The sequence below is a fragment of the Macaca fascicularis genome, chromosome 12, assembly GCF_037993035.2.
Source record: "Macaca fascicularis isolate 582-1 chromosome 12, T2T-MFA8v1.1".
NCBI lineage: Eukaryota > Metazoa > Chordata > Mammalia > Primates > Cercopithecidae > Macaca > Macaca fascicularis.
Genome location: NC_088386.1, coordinates 114912249 through 114934241, shown reverse-complemented (window position 1 = coordinate 114934241; position 21993 = coordinate 114912249). Strand labels below are relative to the sequence as shown.

At 58.3% G+C, this 21993-nt stretch overlaps 2 protein-coding genes across 5 annotated transcripts; both read left to right on the top strand.

Moving 5' to 3' along the window:
• Positions 1-8116: 8116 nt before the first annotated feature.
• On the top strand, positions 8117-12004 carry CRYBA2 (crystallin beta A2). 4 transcript variants are annotated; one of them, XM_045367745.2, is made up of 5 exons: positions 8117-8504; positions 9036-9200; positions 9943-10084; positions 11211-11353; positions 11795-12004. In XM_045367745.2, the coding sequence occupies exons 2-5, from the start codon at positions 9040-9042 to the stop codon at positions 11940-11942; spliced, it is 594 nt and encodes a 197-aa protein (XP_045223680.2). In that variant the 5' UTR covers positions 8117-8504; positions 9036-9039; the 3' UTR covers positions 11943-12004. The 4 variants fall into 4 exon arrangements, with proteins under 4 accessions (XP_045223680.2, XP_065382184.1, XP_045223676.2 ...); XM_065526112.2 differs by lacking the exon at positions 8117-8504 and adding an exon at positions 8568-8740; XM_045367741.2 differs by lacking the exon at positions 8117-8504 and adding an exon at positions 8796-8843.
• Positions 12005-17910: 5906 nt separating this feature from the next.
• On the top strand, positions 17911-21280 carry FEV (FEV transcription factor, ETS family member). Its single transcript, XM_005574329.5, has 2 exons — positions 17911-18179; positions 20134-21280. Exon 2 carries the CDS (start codon positions 20292-20294, stop codon positions 20721-20723), a length of 432 nt encoding a protein of 143 aa, XP_005574386.2. The 5' UTR covers positions 17911-18179; positions 20134-20291; the 3' UTR covers positions 20724-21280.
• Positions 21281-21993: the final 713 nt, after the last annotated feature.

Below are 21993 nucleotides of genomic sequence, written 5' to 3'. Positions count from 1 at the left end.
AAAGTGACATCTGGTGTTGTTCCAGAGGCGCCCAGGTCCCCAGCACCCTCCCCTCCGCCCCCGCCACCAAGGCCTCGGAGAAGCTCCGGTCTCAGAGCCGGAGCGGGGGAGGGACGGGGGGGCTCCGCCTCCATGAGTCAATATTTGCCCCGAGCAAACGGGCGCCTGGACAGGTGTGAGTGTGTGTGTCTGGGGGCGGGGACTGAACAGGCAGTATAAGAGCATACTGAGCCCGGGCTCCGGGACAAGCTCCAAGGCGTGGGCTGGGGACGAAGCCAAGCTAGGCTGGGCCAGGCAGAGGGGCCAGGAAAGCCAAGCGGAGGATGGCTGGGAGGGGAGGGGCGGGCCAGGTGCGCACCTGCGGTGGCCGCCGCGGCCGCCGACGTGTCAGCCGCAGATGCGCTCAGGTGAGGGCGGAGGCTAGCGGGGCGCTGTGCAGCACTGCGCTCGCGGAAGACCAGGACCAGGAGATCACCGAGGGCGACCGCCAGGCCCCGGGCCCTCCGCTCCCGCCCCGCGACGAGCCCCTCGCACAAACCGGACCTGAGCGTTTTGTTCGTTCGGCTCGCGTGAGGCAGGGGCGGCCTCTCAGCACCAGCCCGGGGGCCCGGCCTGATCGCCACGCAGGCACCTGCCGCCGCCACCGCCACCGCCATCGCCACCATACGGGTGGGAGAGGCTGTGCGCCGCTCAAGTGGAGATCCGGCTCCCATCCGGCCCCACCCGCCCTGCCTTGCCCTGCCCGCAGCTTCTGGGCTGCCAGGCTCCATTCTGCGTCGTAATACGGGCTGAGCCGGCTCCAGCGGGTGGCGAAGGGGGCCGTGGCCCAGAACAGAAACCCTTCTGGAGGTGGAAACCCGGATTCTAGTCCGCCTCTGTCCCCGCGACTTCTGTGGCCTTGGGCAAGTCATTTCCCGGCCTCTTGGTTTTCCCATTTGCTCAGTGAACGATTGGTCTGGCCTCCCGCAAGGGCTAGGGCTTCCCCAGCCTCCTGTCCAAGTTCTTGGGCTCCTGGCCATGCTGGGGAAGATGGAGGCCCTCACGGAGTTGGAGCCAAGGCTGATGCGTGGAAAATCTGGGCGGGGGAAGCTGAGGGCCTTCATGGAACCTCAAATCCACTCCTAGGATCTCTTTGGTGCTGCTGACATCCTGAGATGTCACTCCCTGACACCTCCTTGGTCCCTCTTTCAGTCTAACCACGTCTGTGACAGTCAGACTGACTGAAAAGGACAAGCCCCCAGGCACAGCCGTTCACCACCTTCCTCAAACCTCAGAATCCCACGTCCTCGCTTCCATCAGCTGGGGTGGGGTAGGTAGGCAGCCCTCAGCTCAGGCAGAGGCAGCCCTGGGAGATGGGTCAGAAGTCCCTCCAAATTGCATGTTCCTAGAGGTGCTGGCTTGTCCCCTCCACCACCACCGGCTCTAGTGCCCCTATGTCACCCAACTACCCAGAGGCCCCAAAGGATCTGCTGAGCCTGAGACCGTGGCACAGAGAGAGGAGGGGGAGGGGGCGAGATGGTGTTGGACAGATCCCTGGCAGGTCTGAGGAGAGGGTGGACTACAGGAGGGCTCTTCATGGAGCAGCCCCAGGGGCGGGGGAAGGTCCTTGGGTCCTGGGCTAGGGTGTGTGCAGCCCTCTTCTGGCCCCCTTGACCTGGCTCTGTCCTGGGCCAGCCCTTTGCTCTTTGCCTGGCATTGGAAGATTTGCCTGTCAGGGGCCTGGCATGGTCCCAGCGCACCTTCCCTGTGTCTTCCAGGGCTTCCTCTTCCCTCCCCAACCATGGCAGGGGCCAGGATTCCACATCCTGGGTCTGCACAACAAAGAGGTCTCCGCCTGGAACGACCCCCTCCCAAACACACACACACACACACACACACACACACACACACACACACACACACGGCCTTGAGGGGAGGGTGGTGAGAAGGAGGCTGCCACCCATTGGGCTGGGATCTTTCCTGGTGACTGAGAATTACTACCCCTTCACCCCGGGGCCTAATTTCCCCAGCCCCCCGCCCCCCATCCATCCCTAAGACTGCGTTTGCTGGCCATTACCAGGGATCTGGCCTCTCATCCAGGTCCCTCCTCAGCTGCCAGGCTGGGGGCGGAGTCTCCCGGTGCTGGGCAGGCCTGCAGGTGCGGGGCTGCATGGGGAGGGGGGCACTGAGCAGCTGGTGTGCGAGGCAGGCCCCCTCCCCCTCCGTTCAAAGCTGGGGCCTGCTTCCTGTCGTCCCTGTCAGCACCCTGGGTGGGGGAGGGAACAGGTAGTGGGGGAAGTGGAAAAGGAACTGAGCAGTTGGAGTGCAGCAGCCGAGAAACAGCAGAAGAGAAATGGAGAAGGATGAGAGAGAGACCAAGAGCATAGACAGAAGGACAGAGGGGCGTGAGAACACAGGGGAGATCCCAGGGGCCGCAGAGGCTGCAGACCCCAGACTGTGAGAGCGAGACCAGAGACAGAGACGACCAGAGAGAAACCAGGGAAGAGGAACAGAGAGAGACACATGGAGACAATTCAAGATAACAAGAGATGTACACTGAGAGGGATGGGGGATGTGGAGACATGGGGTTAGGGCTCAGGGGACCAGAGGCAGGAGGCACTGTGTGTATGGAGAAAGGGGGAAGCTGCGAAACAGCCCCATCCCACCCCAAACTGGGGTGGGAATTAGCCCCAGCAGAGGATAAACAGGTGGTTTCTAGGTGGGAGCCAGGTTTGGAGGTGGGGGGAGGGTGATACCCTTATCTTGGAAGCCCATCTCCTCCCAATAAAGGACAGAACGTGAGGGAGGGGCAAGGCCCAGGCTGTGGCTGGACACCGGGGGCCAGTGAGGGGCACAGATCTGACTCCATCTCTCTCAGTTTCCCTCTTGGCCACAGATGGACAAGCCAACAGCTATAGCAGCTGCTCTGCCCCCACTCGCCCCAATGATTCTGGCCTAGCCTTGGAATTTCTGGGCCTAGAGGCCGCCTAGGGTCTGTGTGAGAGTGGGGGGACCCGGGAGTGGAGGCACTGGGTGGCAGGGGGGAGACTCATACCCAGGTGCTAATCCCCATCCGGCCAAGGCAGTACCAGAGCCTCACTGACCTTCTTGGAGATTAGTCCCCATGGAGACCGTGGCAACTCGCCCCCTCATTCTGGCTAGGCCAGGCGGGTGGGTGGGTGGGGCAGGCAGAGGCTGGATAGGGAGGGGAAGGAACCTTCCAGAGGCATCACAGGAGTCAAGGCTGGGAGGCCCCCCCAGGAACGACAGCCAGATTCGTTTACAGGTAAAAAACAGAGGCCTCAAGAGAGGAGTGACTGACCAAACGCCCCAAATGGCGCTAGGACAAGCACTGACACCAGAAGACAGGTCCTCGGCTCGGTTCCCAAGCATTTTTTCCTAGACAGCAGAGGCCTGAGCAAGAACAAAGGAAATTGGCACCCTGCCCTCTGACCCTCCCAATCTTCCCAAACTGAGGTCATGAACTAAGGAGTGGTTCAAATACGGTGAGGCAGGAAGGTGCTCCATCCTGAGCACTAGGCTGGCTTCTGCCAGGGACCAGGGTGAGAAGGAGGATACGGCTCCCAGAGCCATGCTTGCAGCCTGACCACTACCCCAGCTTGGCCAGCCCCAGGGGTGATGGGAAGTACATGCATCAGAGCCAGTTATAACCACAACCACAGCAGCAGCAGCAGCGGACATTTATTGAGTGGACATTGCAGGCCAGTTCTGTTTTACATGCATTTAAATCATCACAACAGCCTCTTAACCCACTATCTTCACCCTTCAGTGTCTGTATGACCCTGGGTGGGTGGCTGAGCTGATGCCTCCCTGGGTGACCGTGGAGTGGGTATGTGCACGTGTGAAAGTGATGGGGCGTATTCGCCTGTGAGTCCAGTACCCAGCACAGCCCGTGGCACATAGTACATCATATTAAATCTTTGAGGAATAAGTCTGCCCATACATGAATATGACATTGAGGTTTCTATTGAATCCTAGAACGAGACTATTTGCATGTGAAGCTTGTGGCATCACATCTATGTGCCTGGAACTGTGGATGACTCTGTCTCCATCTGATTGAACATGTGTCTGTTTGTGCCCTCCTCCTGTCACCCTGTGCCAGCCCTGTGGCTTTGTGTCCAGGTGTGTGAGCAACGGTGAAAGCTGCCTGCTAGCTCCCTGGATGGTGGCCAGTTCTCTAACCCCACTGAGAGGCAGAGGAGAGGGGCTCTGTTTCTAGTGGGATAGAACAATGACTCTGTGGGGGTGGGGCTCCTAAATGGCCTAAACTAGACTGGTCTCTGTACCCGTTATCTCTGTCTCCCAGGAGACCAGTCCTGCACAGCCTCAGGGAAGGTGCTCATCTGCTGGTTCTGGGCTCCAGACTGGGGGTGGGGGCGGGGGCCAGAGAAGCAGGGGTGGAAAGGAGGGGCTGGTGATGGTGGCAGGGTGGGGGAAGGCACCCTTCCCTGAATTTGCATCTTCAGTACCCAAACCCTGGATGATTTCCCAGTAAAATGAAGGGGGAGGGCTGGGAGGCAACCGGCTGGAGGAGAGGACATGAGCCACCAGCCCCTCTCCGCTGCCCAGCAGTACTGAGCAGTCAGGCCGTTCCTGGGTTGGGGCTCTAGGTGAGAGAGGTGCCACTTCTTTGGGATTCTCAGGGCCTTTGCTGAGGATGGAGATCTGGGCAGGAGCTTAGGAGTGGGTTTGAGGCTTCCTTGCAGGATCTATGTGTCCCCACATGGCATGTGGGTCTGGGTGGGATCTGAGGGCCTCATGGAGGGGACTCAGGCTCAAAGGATTATCTGTGGGATCTTATGGGTCTGTATGGGATGTGGGTTTCGGTGAAATCAGAGGGCAGGAGACGGTGGCTAGGGGTGGGGTGAGGGCCTGAGGATTTCCCTGTGGGGCCCAGAAGTCCCAGTGTGAGATGGAGAACTGAATGAGGCCAGGGTGGGGGTGTCTGAGGGTGATAAGATCTCTGCGAGATTTTGAGGGCTCTGTGAGGTGTCGACTGGGGTTGCTGTTTTTTGTCTACGTAACTCCCGTTCCATGCCCCAAGGCCAGCCTGTGGATGTGGAGGGGGTAGGGGTGACTGTACTGAGCTGGCAAACAAAGCCACCTGGGCACCCATCCTTCAGGAAGCTCTGGGCGCCACTGATCTGGGAAAACAAACAGGAACAGCTGTTAGGGGTGGGGGGGCACGGCAGCTGGGGAGAGGGGCAGAGCTGGACCAGCCTGGTGGGGAAAGGAGGAGACAGGGAGGGGGTCCGTGGTACCCAAGGGGTATCGATCCCAGCGTCCTCCGCTGGCACAGTAGGCAGGGCTGTCTGGAAGCCCCTTCCCCTCAGTGGTTGTTCTCTTTGGCGATGACTGTGAGGCCCAAAGTCAGGAGGGGCCTGAGGGTGTTGGGGAACCCTGAGATGTTTAGAGGTCTTCTGGGCCAGTGACTATGGGTGGTGTTGGTAGGCATACCCGTTTCTGAGAGAGCTGGTCGCAGTTACTAGAACTAAAAGCCATGGGTGAAGGGGTGAGAAGGTGGGGGTACCTCTATACCATTTCCGAGAGGAGGGAAGAGGTAGAAAAGGGAAAAGGCTGGCTGCCGCCAAGACCAGAGCTTCACACTGGAGGAGGAGAAGGGGCCCTTCTCACACACGGGGTCCCCTCCCCAACTCCAAGCGGGACTCTTAATTCTAACCTGGATCTCGGCTGGACGACCTCCCCACTTTTCCTCCTCCCCTAACCCTGGAAAAGGCGCGACGCACCCCTCCTGCAGAATGCCGCCGCCGTCGGACCCACACGTGGAGCCCGGCCCTCAGGAGTACGCCCAGCCCCTAGCCCCGGTCGGTGCACAGTGTCCAGTCTCCGACAGACACCCCCACACCCTCTGACCAATACTTGACGCCCGCGTCAGGGACAGCGCAGACGCACAGCCTGACGCACTAGCCACCGGCGCCCGCCGTCCCTGCCGACCTGGACCTTCCCTTCCACCCCGCCCTCCGCGCCAGCTTTCGGGCCAGCGCGGCCTGCTCGCGCCCTCTGGTGGCCGAATTCAGAATTGTCGGATAGAGGTGGGGGAAGGAGGTAAGGAGAGATCTGATTCTTCACCCCTCCCCGCTGCCCCGGCTGGTGACACTGAAGGCAAAGACTGGGACACCAAGGGTCCAGAACTGGCTCGTGCGCACTCTGTAGTTTGTATTCCCTCCTTGCGGTTTGTATTTGTTCAAACCCCAGCTAGGGTAGGGAATCAGGACACGGTTCTGACCTCACCCCCAATCAAACCTGCCTGAGATTGTCCCATCTCTGACCCATATCCTCCTCACTCGGACTCTACCTCCATGCCCAGTTCTAGGGCCCTGTACTCTTGGCACCCATTTTCATACACACTGCGAGCTCCAACAGTAACTCCTCCAGGGAAAATAGAGGCCCAAGGGAGCCTTTGGCCCCAGGGCCCGCTCTCAGCAACCCAGAACTTCAAGGGTGGGAGAGCAAGCCACCCCCCCCCCACTTCCACTGGAGAATTTTCTCTACACCCATTTTCCGTGGACATTTTGCCCATGCCTGACCACCTTGTTCGCTCACTCGTTCAAGAAGTTTTATTGAGTGCCTACTATGCATCCAGCACTGTGCTAAGTTTGAGGATAACAACTGAGAACAAGACACAGTCCCTGCCCCTTTAAATGGAGCTTACACTCTGGTAAGGCAGATGCTGGTACACCCATAAACATAAGATGAAAAAGATTACTTTACAGCACGATAAATGCTACAAAGAAAAAAGGCTGATGTGATGGACAGAAGGGTGCCTGGAACAGCATCACCAAGGAGGTGACACAGGAGCCAGCTCTGCCACCATCTTGTGACCAAGACACTCCAGGTAGCAAACAGCAAATGCAAAGGCTCTGAGATGGGCTGAGCATGGAACACTGGGAAGAAGGCTTAGAAGGCAGGCTGGTATGGCAAGGCTTCTGGGAGTTGGGGTGGCTACAGCTGGCCTGTGAGCACTTTTTGGCACAGGAGCTCCGATGGACAGTGGTGGAGCACAGGTTTTGGCTTCCAAAGGTCCGAGCTCGATTCTTGCTCTGAAACTGGCTAGCCATATGAGTTTGGACAAGGCCCTGCACCTCTTTGACCCTCCGTTTTCATATCGGTGCAGGTAAACCTAACTCACTGGACTGTCCTGAGGACCCATAAGGGAAGCATGTGACTCGTGGGAGCAACAAAATATTAGCTCCCTTCTCACTAGCCCCTCTTACCTCTGCTGGAATATGCCCACCCACACCCACCACCATTAAGGAAAACTCACAATTTTGCAAGAAGCCTTTGTGTCTCATTAACAGCTGCTGTGGTTAGAAAATTCCACTGTAAGTGGTGAGAAAATTTCCTACCTGGAGCTACCCCTTGGGGCTCCTAACCTTTTTGTGGCTCCCAACCTTTTCCTCTTCCTCCTCTCCCTCCCCCTTTCTCTACACCCATGCCGCCCCCCCCCCCCCCCCCCCCACCGCTGCCTTTCCCCAGCTTACTCTATCGCCCAGGCTGGAGTGCAATGGCTTGATTTCGCCTCACTCACTGCAACCTCCACCTCCTGGGCTCAAGCAATTCTCCCATCTCAGGCGCCCAAGTAGCTGGGACTACAGGCGCATGCCAACACGACCGGCTAATTTTTGTTTGTTTTTGTAGAGACGGGGTTTCACTGTGTTGCCCAGGCTGGTCTCAAATTCCTGGGTTCAAGAGATCCTCCCACCTGGGTCTTCCAAAGTGCTGGGATCACAGGCGTGAGCCACTGCGCCGGCCCTGCAAGATTTCTTAGCTGTGACCTCTCCACCACATTCCAAAGCCCTCTGGGCCTCCACTTCTACATCTGGGAAATGCAGAACAACAACAGCATCTTCCTCACAGGTCAGTTTTAGAATTGATGGAGTTCACGCACCGGAAAGCCTGAACAGAGAGCTCCGCCTGAACTAAGCGCTTCATCCCCAGCTGCTAACTCTCAGGCAGACGTTGGGGGCCGGAATCCTTAGAGCCTGGAACTTTGTGGGAGACCCGAAGCGGCACGGGTTGGGCCGAGCTGAGGCCCAACATTCTTCCTGCCTCCCGCGGCAAGCCACTCCCTGGGTGGCTATTATGCCTAAACTCTGAGTAAACCGTGCGGCCCTCGGGCGGTCGTTTCCAGCGCCCGGCGCCGCCGCGTGGCGGGTCCTGATCACCTCCTCCTCTCCTTCCCGGACCCGAGGACACCCCGAGGACGCGGCGCAGGATCTGGGAACGCACACTTGGGAGGAAAGGGGCCGCGGTGGACCGATCCTCCAGGAAAAAGAGGACTGAGCACGTGAAGCGAATCCTTTGGGCAGAGCCTTCTCTACCTCCGCCCTAGCATCGCCCAAAAGAGAGGCCTGGACTAGGGCCGAGGAAGGCTGGCGATTAGACTCTGGGAAGAACTTCCGCTCCGCGAGTCAGCAGCGCGGTCTTAGCCCGAGGCCCCGGGAAGGTCAGGTCCCTTCGTCCCGAGGGCCGGGCCAGGGAGGGTGAGTTCTGCCCCGAGGCCTGGCACGCCCTGCCTGGCTCAGGCTGGAAAGAAAGAAAGCGCCGAGTCAGCCTGGGCTGCGGCGGGCGCGGGGTGCGCGCCTCAGCACTTTCTGTTGTCTTCCCCGGGGTTTGGGGCCACAGCGGCGGCTGCGGGAGAGGCCTCGGCTCCCCAGCGGAGACCAGAGCCGACCGCAGCCTGCCTGCTGACTCAGCTCCCCCACCCCCGAAGGAAAGGGTACGGGCAGGGGGACAAGGCCAGGGTATAAAGCCCGGCCCGCCTGGCCGCGCGCAGCCTCGCAGCCCGTCCATTTCTCTCGCGTGCGGCGCTCACCCACCCGGTGAATGCCCGCTGCTGGAGTAGGAAAGGGCGGGGAGAGCGAGAAGAGGGCGAGCCTCTGGCAGCTGGGTCCAGAAGCTAAGGCCTGGTCCAGTCCCCGGGTTCTTCACCTCCTAACCAGACTGGGCAGGCTGTGGCTCGAAACGGGGCTCTTGAGACGCTGAGCGCGTGGTTCCACCCTTCCTGTCCGCAGCAGCATGAGCAGCGCCCCCGCAACGGGCCCAGCGCCCGCCAGCCTCACGCTCTGGGATGAGGAGGACTTCCAGGGCCGTCGCTGTCGGCTGCTGAGCGACTGTGCGAACGTCTGCGAGCGCCGAGGCCTGCACAGGGTGCGCTCGGTCAAGGTGGAAAACGGCGTGTGAGTGATTGCCTGGCCGCGGCTGGGCTAGGTTGAGGGGCACTGGGCTCCACTGGCGCAGGCTCAGAGCCTCAGCACCCTGTCCCGTGAACCCTGGAGAGACCTGCCAACTTGGGAAACCCCATAGCCTCCCCAAAATTCCCCACCCATCCCAAGATAAATCATGGGAAAGTGTGTATTTTTGTGGTAAAGAGACACAGGCGAGAAGTACCCCGCCGTGAAGGAGTTTCTAACGTACTTACATCCTTCCCAGAGTTTTTCTCTGTGCAAAAGTAGAAGGCTCTGCGCTTGGCTTAACAAAAGAAACCCAATCCTTTTCCCTGGCCCCACCCTGGTCTTAGAGTCCAGCTTTTCCCACCCTCCCGCCCCCTACCCCTGCCCCAACTGAGGTCCCAGTTCCTGCTATGATACTCGGGAGGGGTCCTCCAATGTGTCCCTGTGCAAAGGCCTAAACCTTTGGGGCAGGAGCTCTTGGTCGGGAGATCTTCATAGGCAGGAAAACTCCTTCCCAACCTGGGGTCCTTGAGCGGGAAGCCTGGGCTCCTCAAACCCCAGAGAGCAGCAGGTTTGGGACCTTTAGTCTCGAGAGGGGCTGGATTGCCATACAATGGGTGTGTCAGGGGAAGGGTTGGGGGTTGGAGAAAAATACTGTGCTTCTCAGTCTTTTCAATCATGGCAAGCAAGGAGGAGGCAGTGGGGGTGCGGCTCAGGCAGATACCTCCCAGCTCTTCTCCTTTAACAGTTGGGTGGCCTTTGAGTATCCTGACTTCCAGGGACAGCAGTTCATTCTGGAGAAGGGAGACTATCCTCGCTGGAGCGCCTGGAGTGGCAGCAGCAGCCACAACAGCAACCAGCTGCTGTCCTTCAGGCCAGTGCTCTGCGCGGTGAGCACAGCCCACTTCTCCTCCTCTGCCTCCTAACTTCAGGCCCTGGCCTCACCATGGCGCCTGGAAAGGCTGTTCAAGCCCTGCAGGGGGGATATGTAAACAAACTCTGAGATGGGTGGTAGTAGCATTATTTCTCAGAATCAGAAGGGTGTCCCCAAGAAAGTTGGGATTGTGGGCGTAGGCCTGGAATCCAGAAATCATCACCATGGACAGCACTGAGGCCATCCCATTCCTGAGCGTCTAGCGTTCCCTCACATCCAATAGTCCACACGTGTGAGTGAGTGCCTCTGGCGTCACACAGCCCTGTGAGGTCAGGGTGGCTGCTGTTAGCCCCATACACAGGTGTGGAAATGGGGCTCAAAGGGACAAAGTGGCTTGCCCAGGGTCACTGAAAAGAGTCAGTCTCAGTGTGTGTTTGTGTATGTGTTATTGTATGTGTGAGGGTGTTGGTAATGAATCAAATACACCAGAAGAGAGGATCTCATTTTCCATTTGTGCCGACCTGGTTGCTAGTAGGGCTGGGGAGTGGAGAGCAGAGGACCCAGCCCAGGCCAGCCCACTTCCTCTGTTCCAAGAGGCTGAAGAACCCTGCAGTGGGAAGGCCAGAGCCAAGATGCAATCAGTATTGATGCCCTGACATGTCTGTTCTGATTCTGCCATCCAGTACCCCTTAGCTGGGCACTAATCTGTGAGAGGCTGGCTGTGCTGAGGGGCTGGGCAGGGGATTGCACATTTAGTCAATGAAGCCCTCAGGGGGACGGGACAGATTTCTTGGTGAACGGGACAGATTTCTTTAAGGACCTCTGGCTTTGCTCCTGCAAAACAGGCCCATGTCACAAGGTGCTCTCTAGTCCTGACCTGAAAGGGTCTCTGGAAACCCTATCTCCCCAGTCACCTCCTTAGCCCAAAGCCATGGGAGAGGCCAGGTTTGGGGGAGCCTCTGAGCGATCCATTTCCCAGCCTGCCAGGGAGCTGATGGGTTGAGCTCTGGGAGTGCCTGTGGGTCCTAGACAGCTGCGCAGCTTGTGTGGGGCAATGGGTAAGGGAAGTGAGGCTGAGGATGTATCTGTTAACAACCCTTTGGAAGCCCTGACCTTTCTGTCCCAACCTTCCTGTGCCTCAGAACCACAGTGACAGCCGTGTGACACTGTTTGAGGGGGACAACTTCCAAGGTTGCAAGTTTGACCTTATTGATGACTACCCATCCCTGCCCTCCATGGGCTGGGCCAGCAAGGATGTGGGTTCCCTCAAAGTCAGCTCCGGAGCGTGAGTCCTGGAACCAGAACTGGGCAGAGAGAAGAGCAGGAAAGCAATGGGGACCAAGGGAGAGGGTGGAGAAAAGCGATGTGGGGAGGGTGCTAAGAGAGATATTGGGGACTTGGAGGCAAGGATGGAGACAGACTGGGAGGGAGGAAATGAGGAGGTCCTAGGAGAATGGGGGGCAGAGGAAAATATAGGCACAGAAGAAGGGCTGGAGAACATGAGGGGATGGAGGCAATGGAGGGTCGGTACAGGAGACAGGATGAGAACCGTGATAGGAAGACTGGGAGCAGTAGCCAGGGGAGGGAGAGAGCCACGTAGGGAAAGTTGAAGCGATGATTTTGGAGCTGGGGGTTGGGAGCTACAAAAAGGGGGGCTGCTAGTGGAGAACATAGAGTAGGGGTGGGGGCAGAGCTTACTCCCTGCCCTGTGCCCTCACTGGCCTAGGTGGGTGGCCTACCAGTACCCAGGCTACCGAGGCTACCAGTATGTGTTGGAGCGAGACCGGCACAGCGGAGAGTTCCGTACCTACAGTGAGTTCGGCACACAGGCCCACACTGGGCAGCTTCAGTCCATCCGGAGAGTCCAGCACTAGGATCCATGGCCCCAGACACCTTCCCTGAAGACCATCAATAAAGGTTCCTGAATCTTCCTGCCCCTCTTGCCTCCTTGGTGTCTTGCTTTGTGATGTCCATCCTCATCTTTGCGAGAGTCCCTCCCTGCCAAGCTGATCCTCCCCACAGGCTCCAGAATCCTTGGCTACCAAGCGTAAGATGGCTGAGGTTGTGTGTGGATAGGCTGTGGTGGGGCTGACAGCAAAGTGCTGGTAGAAATCTTAGACATTCTGGCTGGGTGCAGTGGCTCATTCCTGTAATCCCAGCACTTTGGGAGGCCAAGGCAGGTGGATCACAAAGTCAAGAGATTGAGACCATCCTGGTCAACATGGTGAAACCCCATCTCTACTAAAAATACAAAAATTAGCTGGGTGTGGTGGTTCGTGCCTGTAATCCCAGCTACTCGGGAGGCTGAGGCAGGAGAATCGCTTGAACCTGGGAGGCGGAGGCTGGAGACGGTGCCACTGCACTCCAGCCTGGCGACAAAGCAAGACTCTGTCAAAAAAAAAACAAAAACAAAAACAAAAACAAAAACAAAAAACAACAACAACAACAACAAACAAAAAAAAAAACACCTTGGCAATTCTGTTAAATGGCACCCGTCCCAAACCTCTACTTGGTAAGGTTCACCACTACGGGCCAGGGGTACTCCTAGCTCAGATGGCACCTTTGCCATCCTGTGGGTGGGGTGGACACACCCCCACAGCAGGGCTCATAGCTGGATTGCAGCTTCCACACATCCCCTGGCCCAGGTACCATCATGCAGGGCAGAACTTCCTTACTGTACACTGAAGGTCTGAGCTTCCTCTGTAATCCCAGAGTATTTTCAACCTTTATCTTCACCCAGTTCCCTGCCGAGTCAGGGAAGCCTGAGCCTCCTACAGTTGTCCCCTTTGCTCCATTTGCAGGAGGGAAATTAGTGGGAAATCCCACTGCTTCCCAAGGCCTTCGAAGGGGAGACTTTCACCCTGTGAGCCCAGCCCCCAGACCCTTTGAGCAATGACAATCCCTTGCAGTGGTGTTGAACTCCAGCATTTAGAAAGCATCTTCATACCTCCTGCCCTCAGCTACTCCATACCACCCGCTCTTCACTCTTCCTTTCCCTCCCTACCCATCAGAAGACTGGTGAGCTGTAGCAGCCACCCCTCAGTTGCTCAGAGGAGGCCTGTGTTCTGGGCAAGTGGCAGGTGCCCACAGGCATGGCAGGGCTGAGTATGGCTGCAGCCATTAGAGCCCCTGGCACTAGTATGGGTTTTTCCCAGTTCCCTCTTCAATCCAGTTGGTGATGCCCCCCGACCCCTACACAGACAGAGCCTCTCAAGAGTCTTAGGACTCCCCTCATCCTGTCCTTCAGGGATTCTTGTGTTTTCAAGTCCCCAGTGGACCTATCAGTGGCGAAGGGTGGCTCTGATTATTGCCCCAGGTCAGGCAGGGCAGGGCAATGCCAGGGAGCAGTTAGACTTGGACCTGAAGTCCCCAGAGGTTCAGCTGTGCAAAAGTCAGGCAGCTGCTCCTTTGAGAAGCGCTCTGGACCATAAGTCAGAACACCTGGGACCCAATTCCCTCACCTTGTAATCTGGGGCTATTGACTGCTGTCCTGCCTGTCTCACAGGGCCTGTTAGGAGGATTCCATGAGAAACCCCTTTTCCGTAGTCAGTCAATGTAGGGACATCCTTCCCCTACCTCCCCCACATGGATCCTAGGGTTGGGTCAGGGGACCAAGGGAACGAGCTCTGGGTGGGGTATAAATTTTGCTTTACACTCGAATGGGCTCTAGAGTCCATGGCCCTTGTTGCATTCAGTCCTCCTAATACTCTCCAATTTCATCTACTTTACCAAACTGAGAGTCCAAGGAGAAGCTTTGATGACATCACCCACTTAATTGGTGACAAAACCAGGATTTGAACACAGAGTTCCTGGCCCTAAATCCAGGCTGTTAGGTGGAGGCTGAACTGAGCTTTGGCTAAAAGCCTCAGGCCTCAGCAGAGCCCCAAACTTCTATGGGCCCCAGAGGAACCTGTGGTTCCTGGCTGGTCACGGGCTCCTCCCCATCCCCTTGTGGAATGGCAATATTTACAATAGCTACATGTATAGAATCTGTTCTAAACCCTTCACATGTGTTATCTCATATAAACCTCATCATTCTGTATGACAGGTACTATCATACCCATTTTATTTTTACTTACTTTTATTTTTATTTTGAGACAGGGTTTTGCTCTGTTGCCCAAGCTGGAGTGCAGTGGCATGATCTCAGCTCATTGCAAACTCTGCCTCCTGAGTTCAAGCAATTCTTCCGCCTCAGCCTCTGAGTAGCTGGGATTACAGGCACCTGCCATCATGCCAGGCTAATTTTGGTATTTTTGTAGATACGGGGTTTCACTATGTTGGCCAGGCTGGTCTTGAACTCCTGACCTCAGGTGATCTGCCCGCCTTGGCCTCCCAAAGTGCTGGGATTACAGGCATGAGCCACTGCGCTGGCCCATACCCATTTTATAAATGAGGAAACGCAAGTACAGTACAGAGGTTATGTTACTTCCCCCAAAGTCACATAACCAAAAAGTGGGAGAGTCAGGAGTTGAAACTAGAACCCAGACAAACTGGCTTCAGAGCCCAGCAGGCCACTTCCCCACTGCTTGCTTTGGGGAGCAGGCAATGAGCAAAGGGAGATATGGAATCCGCCCTTGACTGAGCTGCCCTCCCTACAGGGGGATCTGTGGTTGCTTGGAAGAATCAGCAAGACGGCTTCAGGAACTAGAAGTGTGACTCTGAACTGGGCTCGGGTCTCTGGGTCTTGTTTCCCCATCTGTGCAACACAGAAGTCAGGGGAGTTAATATTTGCTGCAGCCTTTGCCAGCATGGACCTTCTAGGTTTTTCTGGACCTAGGGGTCATGTTTTGCTTCCTACATCTGTCTACAGCTAAGGAGTGGGGGTCACAGAGGCCAGTCTAAACTTGAATGCTTTCACCTTCTGGTCCTCTGTTCGTTCTGGGCAAGCTGACCATCTGCAGAACCACATGGGACCAGCGCCCAGCAGGGTAGGAAAGGGATGAAGGGGAAACTGCCAAGGACTCTCCTGTTGGCTTCCCTAGCTGTACTTGCAGCAGAAGGGGATGGTGAAGATCAAGACCCAGGTGGGTGGAGATGACTGCCCCCCATGCACACATTACCTGGTGCCCCACCCGCTCAGCAACTGATTTCTTGGTAAGACTGAGGCATAAAGCCTGTACTGTCGATCCCTGCCCAGCTCAGAGCTGGGATATTTGGGTAGACCTCCTCTCTAGGACCCTCTCCTTTACACCTCAGCCTCCCACTGAGAGCATTAAGTGGGCGAATTTTGATGCCTCCCAGCTCTCCCAGCTCTTACCTCCTGCCCCTTGCTATTTTCTGTTCTTACCTCCTTCTCCTTGTTTTCTGTCCATAGTGGGTGGGGGAAACAGTAAGAGGAATGAGACGGTAGAGGGATTGGGATCTTGACCCCACCTTCAAGACCCTTCCCTTCTGTGGAGTCCGAGTTTGGTCCACAGGGAACATTCCAACCTCTAGTCTGCTCCCACCGGATTCCAGGTCCACATCCCAAAGGCTTCATCCTTGTCCCACTAGGATTCTCCCAGGACCTGGGATCCCTCATTTTTCCCTCCACATTCTGCCTCCCACACTTCTCCCTGGCTCCCTCGCACCCTCTACAAGCAAAGATGAATACCCCAGCAGGTGCAGCAAATGAGGATGAACAGGGGCCCTGTAGAACCCCAGAAGTAGGACTTTCTAGCCATCCTCAATCGGGCACCCCAGGACCAGGCACTTAGCAGGAGATTTGCCAATCCCCAGGCCTCCTCCACCCCTGGGCTCAAGCAGTGAGAGAGGACTTGGAGAATACCAGTTTTGACAGTACCCATTCCATACTGCAAGGCTGCAGAAGGTGGGCTTCTGGGCTGGAGCCTCATCTTCAGTCAGCATCCTCCTTAGCCTGCCTCTCCAGAGCCAAGAAGTCCCACCGGTACCCAGAGAGGCTCTAGGACACTTAGGAACCACATCAATATCTTTGCATGAGTTAGAAATAGGAATACTTTTTTGGAGTGGATTTCAGCCTTGCACAGTGCACAACCCTGTCTTAACCCCTCCACCTCTCCAGCCTGGTTCAGGGACAGCCAGAATGGGAATAGTGGTGAGGGTGGGTGGCAGACTGGGAGGACAGGGGATAGGGAAGGATGGGAGAGGAATAGTTGTACAGGGAAGTAGCAGGGGGCTCAGAAACCCATCAGGGAAAGCCAGGACAGATTCTCAACATCTTTAGAGGCCTTCAGCAGTCCAGGCCACTACTAATTTGTGGGGACTGAATGAATGAGAAAAGGAAGGGAGGGAGAAGGATGAGAGGGAGAGAGAAGGCTGGAGGGGAGATGGGAGTCAGAGAGAAAAGCCTAGAATAGATGGTAAAGAGAGACCTAGAAGGGGGGGAGAGGACGGAGGAGGGGGTCACCCACCATAAGTTGCCAGGAGAGATGGCCCAGCACCAGGGCCTGAGGCTTGGGGGCCCTAGAAAGGCAGGAAATGGGCCAAAGCAAGAAGGAGACAGGGAAGGGGTTCAGGTCTCTAGGGAAGAGCAGAGAGTGGGAGAAGAGGAGGAGGGAGCGGGGGTGCGGGCAGAGATAAAGGGAGCAACGGCTGCAGGGCCGGGAGCGCAGCGACAGGCGAGAGGGAGGGAAGCGGAAATTTAAAAGTGAAGATGCAGATAACGCAGCCTGGAGACGGGAACCCGGGTGGGGATAGAGGGAGGGAGGGGGAGGAGAGTGAGCGGCGAGTGGAGCGGGAGCAGACTGGAAGAAGGGCACTAGGGAGGGGGCTGTGGCTGCTGGGGTCCGAGGTGGGGCCAGGTACACCAGCCCCATCACTGTTTGCAGAGAATCAGGGAGGCGGAAAAGACGCGCTCCCGGCCCCCATCAGGGCGCATGGCCCGGGCCCATCCCCCGCGCGTCTCCCCGGCTGCGGGGCGCGGGGGGCTGCCGGGTGCGCTTGGCTGTGGCGCGGCGCGTTGGAGACTTTATTGCGATGGGACGATAAGAGGGGCGGGGGCGGGGTCCTGGGGGCCGAAGCGGCAGCGCTTTAATTAAAACGGAAATTGCGGCCCCTGGCCGCGCGGGGACCAGAGGGTTCCAAGCGGCCCCTTAGCTGGAAGCGTTGCTCCAGGACCCCCCGCCCCGCGCAACCCCGCCACGCCCGGACTGCCCCCTCCCGCCAGGCCCTGCTGGACCTGGCGCGTCTTCTCCTCCTTGTCACCCGCGGTCTCTTCGGGCGGGGATCGGTGCCACGGAGCGCAAAGCCTGCCTCGCCCCCCTTCCCCGTCCCCCCCATCTCCCACCGCCCAGTCCCCGGCAGCGATGAGACAGAGCGGCGCCTCCCAGCCCCTGCTGATCAACATGTACCTGCCAGGTACCAGGGACCAGCCGGGCGCTGGTGGCACCGGAACCTGGGGCGGGAAGTCTAGGCTCAGACATAGGAAGAGAGTGCTGGGGTCCAGGGGAAGGAGAAGTGTCCGGAGATTCGGGTTGCATGTAGGGCCGATTGTAATTTAGGGCATTGGGGAGACCTAAAGACAGATAGAGAGCTCTGGGTTCAGTGCAGGGTCTAGAGGAGTTGAAATGAGCAGATTGGGAGCCTGGGGGCCAAAAGCCAGGACTCAGGGACCCGAAAGAGCCTGAGAGGGGAAGCAGGGGTCTCTGGCGTGGTGGAGGACTCTGTGGCCGAGCCGTACCAGAAGGCTGTGGTCCGCGGGCGTCGCCCCTGCGCTCTCTCGGCTCCTCACCTTCCTGCTACTAGCTTCGGGCCGGCCCTCCAGGCGCCCTCCTCTTCTCTCCCCGCGCTCCAGCTCGGCTGGCGCAGTTCCCCGCTCGGCTTTATAAGGCTCCAGCCGGCCCCTTCGGAAAGCGGATTTCCTTTTTCCTGGACGCGTTTCCTGACTTGGGCTCTACGGAGGGGCTCCGCGCAGCGCGCCTGAACCAGGCTCCGGGAGGAGGAGCCGGGTGGCCCGGGCCCCCAGCCTCGCGCCTTGGGACCACAGCACCCCCCTTGAGCCTTGGCCCGGGGCCCTTTTGTCAAGCCCACAACTTCCGCCTGGGGTTCGCCTGATTCTTTTCGTCTGCTGCTTGCAGATCCCGTCGGAGACGGTCTCTTCAAGGAAGGGAAGAACCCGAGCTGGGGCCCGCTGAGCCCGGCGGTTCAGAAAGGTGAGCTGGGTGGCGCGCTGGGCGGCGGAGGCGAGGTTGGTTGGGGTCAGGGCACAGGCGGACAGAAGGCGGGAGCAGTGTGGACTCAGGGTTCACACTGAAGCCCGGAGTCCTGGCCTGGTTGTGGGGAGGCCTTGGGAAGACATTCACTTGGTTTTTGGCTCCTGCATCTTCTGAGCACCAGGAAAAGACTTGCAGGCCAAGGCAGGTGGAGAGGATCCCAGCCCCAGGCCCTTTTGCTGCTGAGTATGGTTTTCCAGGCTTTGGGGCAGGGGCTGGGACACTTAGCGTCCTTTCCCTGCTGGTAGTAGGAGTTCAAGGCCGCAGCACCAGCTGGCAATGGAACCGGGGGAATTATTCCCCAAACACAGTGGGCTTCCCAATCACTAGACCCTGGTCACTGCCACCTGCTTACCCTCCCGCGCTGACCTACGCTGGCTGATCTCTGCCGGCCAAGTCTGCCAGACGATTGCAATTGATTCCCAGGTTCACCACCAGCGCTCCACGGATAGACGATAAATTACCCTTTTGTTGGCTGGCTCTTCAAGCAGCGTCTCCCCACAGTCCCCATCTCAGTCGTTACCCTAGATCTCACCAAGAGACAGAACCCACAAAAACGAGGTTTGCGACTGTTTTATTCAGAAGGAAACTATGCCTAACAGGAACGGGCATCCAAACCGCTGAGGTTGCTCCACCTTTGGTGCCAGGTGCACCTTTGTACCCAAATCTTCCCTTGCTTCTCACCCTAAAACTTAACGCTGGGGACTAGGAACCAGGAAGCTCTTTGCTGGGCTGGCTTGAAGGGATTGGGATTGAAATCATGGGAGAGGGTAGCATCTGGATTATAAGCCAGTGGCTGAAAAAGGAAGAGGGGTTCACCAGACTCTATTTGAGACAGTAAGCAGACCAATTCGAGGAAAATCCGTTTTATTCTAAAAAGGAGTGGGGGTGATTGTATCAGGAGTTTTCTCTGCCTGTCTGCTTGAGGCTACAAGACAGGGGAGCAGGAATTCTGGGACTCCACTCACCACTGGCATATCCTGGAAAAACCTCCTTGCTGCCTCCAGCAACCGCGAATTCGGAGGCATATCACACAAAGACAGGAGGAGGTTGGTAGCCAAGCACAACAGCTGCTCGGTCCGTTCCCCTCCTCAGAATTGTTCTTCAGGCCCCGAGAACTATGGCACCTTCGTAGGCAGGAAATCCCGCCTGTTCCGAAAACAAGAGACCAAACTCTTAGGATCAGCGCAGAGGCCTGCGCACCCAAAGGTGGCTAGGATGGGGAGCCCCTGAGAGCTTGCCCCTCCTGTCACGTATAGGGGGCCACTGTTCCTACTCCTGTCGGATGTGGTTACAAGGAAGCCAGCCACCACTCCACCTCAGGTGTAGCCTGTCCAACTACGTCTTTGGGGACTGGCTGGGCCTTGTCCAGCAGTGGTTGGGTCGCCCCGCTGCACGCCTGTCCCTTCCCATCTCTGGATGTGGTCCCGCTGGGATGGAGCAGTCCAATCATTCTGCCCAATGACGCCCTGTACGGTTGTGCGGCTTCTCCCTAAATAAGAGCGCCGGGCTGAGATGGCGAGTGGCGGCGGGTATCTGTCCTTGCTCGCCTTGGAAAGCCGAATGCCTTGGGGCGCCGCTGTGCTCACGTGGAGTAGGCGACGCTTCCCCTTTCCCCCCCAAGTTTCACAAAACCGTGCATCCGGCAAGCTACTTGCTCTTCAATGGAAGCCGCATTTCCATTGTGCAAAAGCGTGGTAAAGGCTAGAGACCACTCTGCTGATCAACCCCTCCCCGGCCGGCTGTTCCTGGGGAACTCAGCTGCACAATTTGACTTGCGCTTTTCCTCCCCCAGTGCCGGTTCCTGCCGGGGTGGGTCGGTTTCCCGTCTGCACTCTTTCCCAGTTCCCGCCTCCCCGCTCCCACCTGTGGCTGACTACCCCCCTCCCCACAGGCAGCGGACAGATCCAGCTGTGGCAGTTTCTGCTGGAGCTGCTGGCTGACCGCGCGAACGCCGGTTGCATCGCGTGGGAGGGTGGTCACGGCGAGTTCAAGCTCACGGACCCGGACGAGGTGGCGCGGCGGTGGGGCGAGCGCAAGAGCAAGCCCAACATGAACTACGACAAGCTGAGCCGCGCCCTTCGCTACTACTACGACAAGAACATCATGAGTAAGGTGCACGGCAAGCGCTACGCCTACCGCTTCGACTTCCAGGGGCTGGCGCAGGCCTGCCAGCCACCGCCCGCGCACGCCCATGCCGCCGCCGCCGCTGCTGCCGCCGCCGCCGCCGCCCAAGACGGCGCGCTCTACAAGCTGCCCGCCGGCCTCGCCCCGCTGCCCTTCCCTGGCCTCTCCAAACTCAATCTCATGGCCGCCTCGGCCGGCGTCGCGCCCTCCGGCTTCTCCTACTGGCCAGGCCCGGGCCCCGCCGCCACGGCTGCCGCCGCCACCGCCGCGCTCTACCCCAGTCCCAGCTTGCAGCCCCCGCCCGGGCCCTTCGGGGCAGTGGCCGCAGCCTCGCACTTGGGGGGCCATTACCACTAGACGGGGCGGTCGCGTGCCTGCGGCCTCGCCCGCACGCCCAGAGTCTCACCCGATCCCATCTACATCCCGGGGAGGGGCCCGGGAGCCTCCCAATCGTCCTCTAACCAAGAGTTTACTCCACCTGCCGCACTTAGCCCCGGGGGACGGACCGGAGCTCCCTCAATCCGTGTCTGATACTAGATTTGTCCCCGTCCCACCCCGCAGTCCCCTGAGGAGAGCGATATGCGCCCTCTTTGACTTTTTTTCTTCTGGGTCTCCAGGTCCCGGAGGGGATTTGTGGACCTCTGCTGTCTCCTAACCACTCCGGTGCATTTCCGCCTGGCTCCTAGAAGCCCCATTCAATATCACATCTCTTCCCACTTTTGCTCTTCCCCAAGGAACTGCTCCCACCTCAGCACGTGGAGGCCTCTCACGGTCCTCCTTCCTGGGACCTGAGCAGATTTGGTGAAAGCCACCCTGCCCCATGACACATGGCCCTCTTCCTCCTGTACTAACACTCACAGGAGGGCCCAGTGTGTTTCTGACCCTTTTAGCCCCATTAAAGCTCCTGAGCTCTACGCTGCCTCCTCTCTCTGTTCTTTGCTGCACCAGAACCCGTGGTTAGGGGAAAGTAGGGAGAGGTTCATCTCGGGCCACAGCAAAGAACTGCCAAGGAAGAGGTCCCAAGAAGGAGGGTGGCGCGGGCTTGGGCGTCGCTGCAGGGAGCGAGGGGCCTGGAGAATGGGCTGAGCCCAAGGAGCCGCCTTGCCTCACACCCACCCTGCCAGGCGACCCCAGCTCACCTCACTCGGTCTTCCATTTGCCCTTCACCCCACCCTATCCATACTTCCGTCCTAGCAGACACCTGCACCCCACCCTCCCCATCTCACTCATCCTTTCACCCACCCCTCACCCGCCCCATCCCAATAGGCACCCCACCCCCACCCCACTCAAGCTTCCCCATCTCACCCACCCGTCCACCCGCCCCTCACTCCATCCCATCCCAATAGGCACCCCACCTCCACGCCACCACCCATCTCACCCATCCTTCCACCCGCCCCTCACCCCACCCCATCCTGACAGGCACCCACATCACATCTTCCCCCTCTCACCCATCCTTACACCCGCCCCTCACTCCACCCCATCCCAATAGGCACCCACATCCCACCACCACATCTCACCCATCCTTCCACCTGCCCCTCACTCCACCCCATCCCAACAAGCACCCCCACCCCCCCCTCCCCATTTCACTCACCCTTCCACCCACCCCTCACCCCACCCCATCCCAATA